General features: G+C 37.9%; 1 protein-coding gene across 1 annotated transcript; it reads right to left on the bottom strand.

Annotated features, from left to right (window-relative positions):
* Positions 1-1,042: 1,042 nt before the first annotated feature.
* LOC144295467 (olfactory receptor 52B4-like) lies at positions 1,043-1,987 on the bottom strand. The gene has a single exon (XM_077867866.1). The coding sequence runs from the start codon at positions 1,985-1,987 to the stop codon at positions 1,043-1,045; it is 945 nt and encodes a 314-aa protein (XP_077723992.1).
* Between the last annotated feature and the right edge of the window lie 10,885 nt (positions 1,988-12,872).

Below are 12,872 nucleotides of genomic sequence, written 5' to 3' on the forward strand. Positions count from 1 at the left end.
TTAGAGGAGAATCTTGGCCCATTATCTTGAGTGGTAGTTGCACACTATCTATCATCATTTGCCTGTTTTGAAAGAACTAAATCAACTGCCTTTTCCTAAGACTGACTGCTTGCAGAATATCTCTGAGGAGCCTGTTTGAGAGCCTTTTTATTTTGTCCAATTCTGAATTTTTAAAAAATATAATTAAATGTTGAACTTCCTAGAGAAAAAAAAAAACAAGGGGTAGTGGAAAGGGAGGTGGGTGGGGCTTGGGGTGACTGGGTGATGGGCACTGAGGGGGACACTTGATGGGATGAGCACTGGGTGTTATGCTATATGTTGGCAAATTGATCTCCAATTTTTAAAATATTAATTAATTAATTAAATGTCCTGCACAGAAGAGATCATTCCAGGCAAGTAAATCACTTGTACATGTACCAAGGCAGCACAACTGAACATGAAGAAATTAGAGATAATTTCTTGAGACTGAAGCGCAGATTGCATGAAAGTAATATGGAAACTGTTGCTGGAAAGGAAGTATAAATTTACTCTGTACCACTTTGAGGGGAATGATTTTTGAGAAACAGATCCCAAAATGTCAAAAGCCAGGAGTACAGTTCCCTTAAGTCCTCTCAATGCCCATAATTTGAGAAAGCATATGAAGAAATGAAGGTTTTACATAGGTGCTCAGGCACATGGTAAGAGTCTCAGGGTATGACATAGCTCAAGACAGAAAACTCTCACTTCATATAAATGAGACTTAATACTATATTGTATATTCCCAAAGTTGAGTTGAAAATTACAGAGTTAGACATTACAACTAAAGGGAAACCTGTCCCTTCTCCAAATAATGAGCTGTAAGTATCTCAGTCAACCCACAGGCCCTGTTTTCAGATTGATTGAGGTGCAAGTCTCACAGTCTCAGGTAAGTGCTCCAGGGGCCCATAACTCAATGAGCCATTTTTGCTAGGGACTCATTTCTTGTTCTCTGGCTCACTCCTGCAAAAGCACATCTCACAAAGGATCAAAGTTTCTGAGAAAACAGTCTCTGCCATCCTCACCGTCATTTCTGCTTTGGAAACAACACATAAATCACTTGGTCTCGTATCTGTTTTGTTTTGACCCCATAAATGATGGGGTTCAGCATAGGTGGAGCAAGCATGCTGACATTGGCCAACAGGATGTGGACATGTAGCGGGATATGATGGCCAAAGCGCTGAGTGAGAACCGAGAAGATCCCAGGCCCATAAAAAAGAATGATGACACAGACATGGGAACCGCAGGTGTTGAGAGCTTTGTGGCGAGCATCTCGTGAAGGGAAAAGGAAGACAGCATGGAGGATCAGAGCATAGGAAACAAAAATGAGGACAATATCTAGAATCACTGTTGACATTAGGACAAAAAATCCATACCAGATGTTTACTCGGATATCATCACAGGCATACTTGGCCAAGCCAATGTGTTCACAGAATGTATGTGGTAGGATGTTATTTCTGCAAAAAGTCAGCCTCTTCAATAGGAATATCATAGGAAAAATTGTACAATGTGCTCTCAAGAAAACAGCCACACCAATTTTCCCTATCAGAGAGTGAGTGAGTATCATGGTGTACCTTAGTGGGTAACATATTGCAATGTAGCGGTCAAATGCCATAATCAGCAAGATGCCTGACTCAGTAATAAAGGAGGAATGCTGGAAGTAGAGCTGGGCAATGCAGCTATTAAGAGAGATCTTCCTACTATTACACCAGAAAATGGCCAATGCCTTGGGTTCTGTGGTTGTGGCAAAGACAATGTCAACTCCAGCCAGCATGCAGAGAAAAAGATACATAGGTTCATGGAGGCTGCTCTTGGTGAGGATAATGAAGATAAGCAAACCATTTCCAAGGAGGGCAAAGATATAGGAGATGAGGAAGGGAATGGAAATCCATATGTGTAGGTCTTCTCGGCCTGGAATGCCCAGCAGGTAGAAGACTACATGGTTAACACCAGTGTGATTGAAGCTAGCCATATCTGAGGCAGGCCACTGTGGACTTTAATTTCACCTAATAGAGATAAAGAGAAATACTGATTATACACAACTGTTTTGAGTTTTCTGATTAAATATATCTAATTAAATGCCTATATTTACCACTGTTTCTTCCTAAAACCCTATCAAAACATCAGTAAAAATCATCACAAATGTACAAAACAGAAGAGATAGCAGAAGGGACATTTTGAAATCAGATGACTAAGCAAATGGATAAAACTAACAGGTTTGAGTAAAAAACAAAAATCAAGATAACTTTCACTGCAGAACCCAGGTAGTCTCAAAAATTAGAGATATCAGGAACTTTTCTTAATAGGGATAAGGATAGGCTTTTTAAAGAACACCATTGGTGGAAAATCTGAAAGAAGCTAAACTTCTGGGTCCTCTTTCCCAACCTGTCCATCCAGGTACCACTTTCTGTACCCAGCAGAAAACTGGAGGATTATTTTCTGGCGGAGTTAAGACTAAAGACTCTAGACATGGCTGGGGTAGGGATAGTATGCTAAGAGCAGAGGATAAAATTAAAGACTACATACTTTAATTTAAAATGAAACTCCATGAACTTCTGTTTATTTATGCCTGAGTGCTAGCTTACATAAACATATACCCAGAACTTCTAATTCATTTTTATTTAAGAATGAGGCACAAAAAAGTGAATCGAGGTGCTATGTGTAGGTATGAGATTTATTTAAGGAGAGACTTCCTGCCAAATTACTCCATTCCAGAACTTTACACCAAAGTAAATACAAAATTTGTAAGAATAAAAAGCTCTTTAAATTTTTCAAAGATCTCAAAAGACTAACCTCCTTTCACAGGAAGCTACTGGAGGAAAAGAACCATCAGAGTGAAGGAATCAACCAAAAATAGAGAAACATGGGCTCCAAATAGTTGCTAAAACAAAGTGCCACAATGCCAGGGAGGGCATAGGCTATGAGAAAATGAGGGACACCCTCAAATAATGGTGAAGGTCAGCCACTATCGGGATTCCTGGAGTATCATGAGTCTGGATTGAATCAAGGGAGTAGAAACACCTAAAAAAAGTCTCAAAGGGAAAAAGGAAAAACTTATTTTGAAATGTAATTTATATTCCTAGTGGAAAGTAAGCCATGTAAAAATTAAGCAAACAAAAAAACAGACATTTACTCCTGGGAAGAAAATATTTTTGTACAAGAAATGTGACCATATGTCATGTATAATTCAGTTATGTATTTATGTTTACATTATTGTAATTAAGTATAATCTTAAAAATCATGATATACCTCTTAATAAAAGTCAAGAAAGGGAGATTAACGTGAGCCTGAATATGTATGTAGGCATTTGGCTGGGGGGCAGGGATTACATGTAGGAAAGCTAAATGCCCATCTTCCATATACAAAAGTCAGTAGATGACATAAAAATTTTAAAATAGGGGTCAAGAAATATATATATATACTGTTAATATATGGAGGTAAATGATAAATAGTTATGTGTTAAAGTGATTTTCTGAGGAGCAACAGAGGTGAGATGGGATAAGGAAACTAGTTTATTGTAAAGACTCAGAGAACTTTTAGAGGCTTTAAACTAAGTATATGTATAATATTCACAAAAATAAAATTAAAAACAAGTTATCTTAATAAAGTACCCAATTCTTCACCTAAAATAAATTTGTAAGTCATAACAGAAAGTTCTCCTCTCTCTCTCTCCCTCATTCTCTCTTTCTCCCCTCATTTTAATTTCTGAAGCTAAAATATTCCCCTTCTCCTTGGATACCAGATTTACCCTCCCAGAGAACATAGATTGGCTCAACTGAACTGATGAAGCTCTGTCCTGAGAGAAGAGTCTAAGGAAGCTGGCATTTGAGGAGGCAAAGACAGTCTGATGGAGAGGTTGCCTGCAATAGACAATTGCCTTCTGCAAATTGCATGGTCATACAAACGCTGTAAGAAAATACACTTTCCAAGAAATGCCACATTCCTAGGGGAAATAGAAAAGTGATACCCAAAACAATTAGAACTGCATAGAAAATGAGTGGGAAATATCAGAGAGGGTGACAGAACATGAGAGACTCCTAACTCTGGGAAATGAACAAGGGGTAATGGAAGGGGAGGTGGGTGGGGGGATGGGGTGACTGGGTGACAGGCACTGAGGGGAGCATTTGACAGGATGAGCACTGGGTGTTATACTATATGTTGGCAAATCGAAATATAATAAAAAATATACCAAAAAAACTGCATAGACCTAATGAGAAAGAACAGAGCTGGAGATCAAACACAATAAGAAGTTGGGACAGAGAAGTTCTTTCAGAAGCTGATGAAATCTTTGAGAAAAGGAACCACTAAGGGGATTTATTTTGTTTAGAGCCACAGAGAAAAGGCAAGGGGTTGCAGAATGGCCTTTCGAACAGCTACTAGTCCAATTCCAAATTATCTTAAATACTCTTCCTCATGTTTCCTTCTTTTTTTTTTTTACACGTCTTTTAGATGTTTTTAATCTGTGTGACAAAATGTGAAGTGTACAAAAAGCACTGCTACATGGCAAAGTATAAAGGTTGTCTTGAGGGTAAGCATTTTAATTAAATCACTATTTAATTCATGAGTTTTGAACTAGCCCCCTTTTTAACAGAACATTATTTTTACTTGAAAGAATAACTGACAGACAACTGTGGTTATTCAGACTCAGGTTTAGGGCAGACATTCCCTAAAACAGTGAGCCTAAGCACTTTAAGGGAAACAACTGACCATATCTGTTGCCAATGATAAAACTTAGGCTTCCAAGAAAATTAGAATCTCATGTCTCCTTCCAAAAGAAGATTCTCTGAGCCTGCCCCAGGCAAAGCACCCCACTTTGTACTGCTGAGTGCTTTCCCTGTCCTTCTCCCCTGAAATTTCTTAGAATCTGCCAAAGGTAGCAGTGCTTTGCCTACATGATCCATCTCCCCTAAGTCACAATTTTCTAAATATTAGAAAACATATCTCATTAATCAAAAATGGCTTTCTTATCTATCAAGCATCTCTAACAACCTTTGGATTCCTTGATGGATTGGGCATATCCTTTTATTAATGTACCTAAAGCATAGCACAGAAGGAAAGGCAAATAGAACAGTAGGAGAAAAGGAAGACCAGGTAAGAGACAAGATTTCAGATAAGTGACCAAAGCGAGGGTTTCCTTTGAGGACTCAGGTTCTTGAATCCAAACAAGACTTAAAAAGTCCTTTGAGAATCTACCATCTATTTCTGCCCTATCGGCCCAAGTGCTGGCCATTGGTTTCCTCTACAATCTGTTCAAAAGACTCCAAAGATCCTGACATTCCAACATTCCAAATAAGTTCCATTATGTTGGGCCTATAAGGACTTCTAGTATCTACCTCTACTCTCCCCTACTCCTAGAATCTCACCTCACATATGACAAAAATCAGTCATCAGCTTCAGACCAAGTTTTTCAAAGCAGAAATGGAATCAGTAACTGGAGAAAATTTAATGAGTTGCAGATTAGACTACAGAGTGATTATCTTTGTGAAACTCAGGTCACTTTTATTTGAAGATCCAATGCCTTTGGGTTCTGACTCCAACAAAATGACAGTCCCATATGGGCCAAGTCATTATGCTTACTTCCTAGCACCTTTTTCTCTTGACACCTGGTCCTCTGGCACCTTCCCTGTTATTTGATCTCTATCCTCAAATTTTCTGCATACATCTTTGTGGCTTTCCATATTCAGACACTCTCACTCTCAACAATATTTCCAAGAAATCCCTGTACCTCTCTTTCAAGAAACAAACATTACATTCACTATAATCAACACTCTCCATGTTTTTAAATAAGCATCTGGTTAAGAGGCATCTCCTCCCAGAAAATATTTCTTCATAATTAGGACAAAATTCAAAGTTTAATTTATCCAGTGCCATGACAAAATTTGTATTTTAGAATCTTTAATTAAAGGAATATATATGACAGGCAGGACTGTTTGTAGCAACGTATGAATTATAATTGTTATGGAAGCACTATTTCCTTTGGCTGACTAGATCCGCAAAAGCCATTTGATATTTAACATAAAGTAGGCTATCACAAAGATTGATCATTTATAGTCACTTTTCTGCATGTTATTTTCTTCATTTGTTTTTATCATGATTATAAATGTTTGATTATAGAAATACATAAGCATTGTAAAAGAAAAAGCAAGTAACTCAGAACAACATGCAACAGTAAATATTATAATACAAGCTTTTCTTCATATACTGAGTTTCCCTACTTCCATGCCCTCTGTGTGTATTAAATTTGATATCCTCATCTCCACTCTCAGGACAGGAGCTTGGTGCAGAACTCAGGTAGTGGGAAGTTTAGGGATCCAAGATATAGTAAGGTTCACAAACAACCATCAGCATCTCTTCATTCACTCAGTGTCTGACTCAAAACTGAGCACATAGTGAGTATGTGTAAATATAGTCATCTCCCCCTCTGAGTTCTACTCTCCTCATCTCTGCATTTTATTTCTGTAGTAGGAAAATCCCCTCCTCCTTTTATTCCTGTATAACTTTAAGTCATGGTACAACAACTGAAAATAATCCTCATGAAAGAAGTGGCTTTCATGAGAGTAGAGGCTTACACTGGAAAACTGTGTGGAGGTTCCTCAAAGAGTTAAAAATATATCTGCCCTACAACCCAGCAATTGCACTGCTGGGGATTTACCCCAAAGATACAGATGCAATGAAACGCTGGGACACCTGCACCCCGATGTTTCTAGCAGCAATGTCCACAATAGCCAAACTGTGGAAGGAGCCTCGGTGTCCATCGAAAGATGAATGGATAAAGAAGATGTGGCCTATGTATACAATGGAATATTACTCAGCCATTAGAAATGACAAATACCCACAATTTGCTTCGACGTGAATGGAACTGGAGGGTATTATGCTGAGTGAAATAAGTCAACTGGAGAAGGACAAACATTATATGTTCTCATTCATTTGGGGAATATAAAAAAATAGTGAAAGGGAATAAAGGGGAAAGGAGAAAAATGAGTGGGAAATATCAGAAAGGGAGACAGAACATGAAAGTCTCCTAATTCTGGGAAACAAACGAGGGGTGGTGGAAGGGGAGGTGGGCAGGGGTGGGGGTGACTGGGTGACGGGCACTGAGGGGGGCACTTGATGGGATGAGCACTGGGTGTTATTCTATATGTTGGCAAATTGAACGCCAATAAAAAATAAATTTATAAAAATAAAAAAAGAGAGTAGAGGCTTGTAAGGACCTGCCTACTGAGGACAGCTAACAGCAAGTCATTCTGTGGCCACACAACTTTGAGGCCACACAACTTTGAGAAAAACTATCCTCCTGGAGGAGTTAGAAGGGCTAGAACTAGATATGATAATACTTCTGAGGTTCAGTGTCCAGCTGTTTATTCAATGCTCATGAAACAACAGTAGAGAGAGATGAATATGAAGCAAAATAGGATCCTGAAGAGGACCAGCTTACAGACCATGTTACTTTCACTCTAAAAGTATTCAATAAGTACGAGTTTTTCTACTGTAGGAAAGTAGAAGCTAAGAGGCTCAGGAATTGGCATCTGGTGTACAGGTGAAGTTGTATATACTAGAGCAATTGATTATCTACCCCAGGATTGCTCTAGATAATTCACAAATTGCCTCATGAGTCCTTCAGTAGCTCTGATCCAGGTGCTTCCACAATCCTTGACAATTCACAACTGGCTCCCTACTTTTATGCTAGCAGCATATGCAAGTGCTTTTCTTCCTCAATCTTGCCAACAGGGTCTGTTAAGCCCTTGAACATTTGTCAGTCAATGGTTTGTCAAATGTGGTTGACACTCTGCAAGAATGGCTTCCAATAATCCTTTCCTTGGCTACACATACAAGTCAATTCCCCCCATCATGAGATACAATCTATCACATATCCCTTTGAATCTGGGATGGCCTTCTGACTTGCTTTGACTAATAGAATAAAGTGATGTTGTGTGAATTCCAGGAAATCTGGACCTTGCAACTTCTATTAGGCTTTCTTGGAGGCTACTAACTATTTAAGAAGCTTAGGATAAGTTGGTACAGAAACTGTTGAAAAAGGTATGGAGGTTCCTCCAAAAATTAAAAATAAAAGTACTAAATAATCCAGTAATTCTGCTACTCAGTATTCACCCAAAGAAGATAAAAACATTAACTCAAAAAGATACAGGCATCCCTATGTTTATTGCAGCATTACTTACAATAGCAAAATATGGAAGCAATCCAAGTATCCATCAGTAGATGAATGGATTTTAAAAAGATGTGATAGATCAGTCTATCATCTACCTATCTTGAGGAGAATTTATAAGTTTGTGTTCTTCATGAAAAGAATCATGTTGAAGTTTTTTCTAAGTTTCAAATTTCAGAGTCATGAACAATGATGTTTAATTCTGCTAAGGCTATGCAAATGAATATACCTACCAATTAGAAGAAGGCATGTGAGTCTTGATTACCTTAGATATATTTTTAATTTCACTTCCCTGCATCCTTTGGTTGTCTTTCTCTTAATTTTCAGTTTGATTATGATGCATCAAGGCATAGCTTTCTATGAGATCCACTGATATTTCTGAATCTATTATGATTTTTACCTAATTTGTAAAATTTCAGTAATTCTTCTAAAGTTTTTTTCTATCCCATTTCTCTCACTTCATTTTAGGATGCAACTACGGGTTAGAAATTTTGGCATTCTTAGAAACGACAAATACCCACCATTTGCTTCGACGTGGATGGAACTGGAGGGTATTATGCTGAGTGAAATAAGTCAATCGAAGAAGGACAAACATTATATGGTCTCATTCATTTGGGGAATATAAAAATAGTGAAAAGGAATAAAGGGGAAATGAGAAAAAATGAGTGGGAAATATCAGAAAGGGAGACAGAACATGAAAGACTCCTAACTCTGGGAAATGAACTAGGGGTGGTGGAAGGGGAGGTGGGTGGGGGGTGGGGGTGACTGGGTAACAGGCACTGAAGTGGGCACTTGACGGGATGAGCACTGGGTGTTATTCTATATGTTGGGAAATTGAACACCAATAAAAAATAAATTTACAAAATCCTAAAACATCAGACTTAAAAATAAATTAATTAATTAAATAAATAAATAAATAAATAATAAAATAATAAATAAAATAAAATAAAATAAATTTTGGCATTTTTCCAGCAATACCTGAGGATCTCTTATTTTTTCTATTCTTTTACTCTCTCTTCATTTAGATAATTCTATTGATAAATCTTATGGTTAATTAGTAAACTGTATTTACCCTTTGACCGCTGTAGCTACATTTGTATAAGACAGGATCTTATTTTTTTTATAGATGAGTAATATTCCATCGTTTGTGTGTGAAACTTATGAAAACTTCCACAGGCTCATTTTCATTAAAAACACAAGCTTATAAATTATTGTTACATATTAGAAGTATTTATATTCCTGTTGAAAATGAGTTAACATTCATTAAAATAGGCCTCTAGCAAGGCTATATTAGGTGGAAAAGACTTTCCTATCAGAACATCTTGAGAAAAGAAGAGAGAAGAGGATCCGAAGGAAGGGAGGGAGATGGTAAATGGTTTTATTTTTTTTTAATTCTTTTTTACTGGAGTTCAATTTGCCAACATATAGTATAGTATATAGTGTTAACCCAGTGCTCACCCCAGTGGTTTTAGAGACCCAGCCCATTTGGGAAGAAGGCGAGGCTGGTAGAAACTGGCTCTGTCCCTGGAGCCCCAGTGTAAGTGCTCCCTCCAGGGTTCCACAAAAGAGGACAAACAGCCCAACTCCTGACCCACAAAGCTGAATTTTATTACAGTCTCATCATCTGTTCCTGGACACTCAGCCTAAAACTGGTGAGTGAATTAGATATCTGTGGGTTGGGAGGTTTCCAGGTCAAAGTAAGGACTGGGCTAGTGTTCTGTTCTTGACAGGCCAGAAGTGACAGGACCTTTAAAGTCTGTTGATACATGTGGACAAAGAGTGGTAAAGATTAGTCACATAAGTCTGATTGATTCTAGCAGATGTGGAAAGTGAGGTCTGGGAGGGGAGCTGAGGATGCATGGGCCAGATGGAAGCTCCTGAAGAGTGGTAAATTAAGAATCCTATCAAATGGCAGATGCCCTAAATAATTAAACTAGAGAAAACAGAAAATGCATTTACTTCAACTATGGACCCCTCCTGGAAAGCCACGAAAGGAGCCATAAGAATGGCATCAAACTAATCACCTACCCCAAACCAGATGTTGGAGGGGACTCTGGGTAAGGAGCCAGGGCATCTTTGCAGGTGTGAGAACTAGGAACCAAATTTTCCTCCCAAGAAAGAAAAAAAAAATCAAGCCACCAAGAGAGGGAGCTGGACTGGAAGAAATAATGTTAGCAAATGTAAGATTTATCTTAGCTTCTGAGCTAGATATTTTAAGGTACTCCTTCATCTAATATCTCCTTAAACCCCATAAAGAAGGTATTTTATTATTAGCTCCATTTCTTCTTCATTCTGGTGAAAACAGGATTAGACATGACTGTCTTCTCAGGGGGTACCCTCTGAGCCCATTATACCTGGAATATTTTACTGAACCCATCTGTTTCTACACTCATCATTCTCTCCAGTCCATTAGTCTAGTTAGGACAGATACATGAAAAATAGCTCCAAATAGGTATGTTGGATGATTAAGTTAATAAATAAAGGAAAGTATGCTAGGAAGCAAATAGTAAAATTATATGTTAGTTTCTCTCAGAATATTGCACCCTCTTCCCAGAAATAATACCTTTCTTTTTCCACCTTCAATCATTTTTTAAGATTTATTTATTCATTTGAGAGAGAGAGAGAGAGAGAGAGAATGAACATGTGCAAGAACAGGCAAGAGGAGAGGCAGAGAGAGAGAATCCTCAAGCAGACTCCCAACAGAGCTAGGAGCCCAACACAGTCTGGTCTCACAACCCTGAGACCAGGACCTGAGCTGAAACCAAGAGTCAGAGTCAACCAATTGAGCCACTCAGGTACCCGTTAGTCATTTCTAAGCTTAGCTCCCCAAGGTGTGAATATTGAAACACATAAGCCCTGACTATTACCTCTTAAAATTCTCTTGATCATATTCAAAAGTGAGCAAATTGAATGTGGTGAAGTCAAATTTCAAACTCATTTCCATCAATTATTGATTGGGAAATTTGGGAAATGATTCATATTCTCTGAGTCTTTATTTATGGGTGAAATGCAGATAATATCCACTTCCTAGAGTGGATGTCTGCTTCCTACATGAAGAGTATACAAAATTCCATATGCAGTGTGCATACTGCAATCCCTGGCATAAAACAATGCTTAGCAAATATTAATTTAATTCATCTGTGAGTGTTTTATGTTCAGATCCATTCTATTCATGGAACAAAATGTAACTTATAACATCTAGTCTCTTCAATCAATTACTATTGTAATAAACCCTCATAGGTGATCATTCTAAACTAATAGCTTCAAGACATGTGATGGCTGCCCCATGTGTGAAGTTGTGATCAAGGCTATTAATTGCCTATGCACCCCTCCCTGCCTCTCAAGCACTCCTTATGCACCTGTCACCCTAGGTTGAAAATTTTTTATGAACATACTGTGCAGTGATCAGTATATTCACCTTTTATTATGCTGCCTCTCTTCTCTCTTCAGTCTTTATGATAAACTAGTCAATGTCAACGTCAAGTTCAAATATCATCTTGTTACAGCCTCCCAGGGAATGCATAATGATTTTCTCTATAGTCATAATCCTCTGTTTGAAAATGAAATACACACTAATAACTCTTAGATTAGTTGAAAAAGGAGATAAGTATAATTGGCTGTCACTCATTAGGGCTCAGACCATATTCTTCATCTTTGCAAATTTCCTATTTGTATGTTCAGAGAAGATGGAAAGTGTGATTTATGCCAAAAGCTCAGGTGACTTCACAAAGAATGTTAATATATTAATATAAATCCTCTTAACAATATATTAAAAGGTCCCTATCAAAATATCATGGACTTTCTTCAGAGAGTTGGAACAAATAAATAATCTTAAGATTTGTGTGGAATCAGAAAAAGACCCCACATAGCCAGGGGAATATTAAAAAAGAAAACCAGAGGCAGGGGCATCATAATGCCAGATTTCAGGTTGTACTACAAAGCAGTGATCGCCAAGACAGTGGGGTACTGGCACAATTTAAAAAGACATATAGATCAATGGAAAAGAAGAGAGAATCCAGAAATGGCCCCTCAACTCTATGGTTCACTAATATTTGACAAAGCAGAAAAGACTATCCACTGGAAAAAGGACAGTCTCTTCAATAAATGGTGCTGGGAAAATTGGACATCCACATGCAGAAGAATGAAACTAGACCAATCTCTTACACCATGCACAAAGATAAACTCAAAATGGATGAAAGATCTAAATGTGAAACAAGAATGATCAAAATCCAAGAGGAGAATACAGGCAACAACCTTTTTGAACTTGACCGCAGCAACTTCTTGCAAGATACATCTATGAAGGCAAGAGAAACAAAAGCAAAAATGAATTATTGGGACTTCATCAAGATAAGAAGCTCTGCACAGCAAAAGAAAGTCAACAAAACTGAAAGACAACCTACAGAATTGGAGAAGATATTTGCAAAAGACATATCAGAGAAAGAGCTAGTATCCAAGATCTACAAAGAACTTATTAAATTCAACAGCAAAGAAACAAACAATCCAATCATGAAATGGGCAAAAGACATGAAAAGAAATCTCACAGAGGAAGGCATAGACATGGCAACAAGCACATGAGAAAATGCTCTGCATCACTGGCCATCAAGGAAATACAAATCAAAACCACAATGAGATACCACCTCACACCAGTGAGAATGGGGAAAATTAACAAGGTAGGAAACAACAAATGTTGGAG

Source organism: Canis aureus, chromosome 23 (assembly GCF_053574225.1).
Source record: "Canis aureus isolate CA01 chromosome 23, VMU_Caureus_v.1.0, whole genome shotgun sequence".
In the NCBI taxonomy this organism is placed as follows: domain Eukaryota; kingdom Metazoa; phylum Chordata; class Mammalia; order Carnivora; family Canidae; genus Canis; species Canis aureus.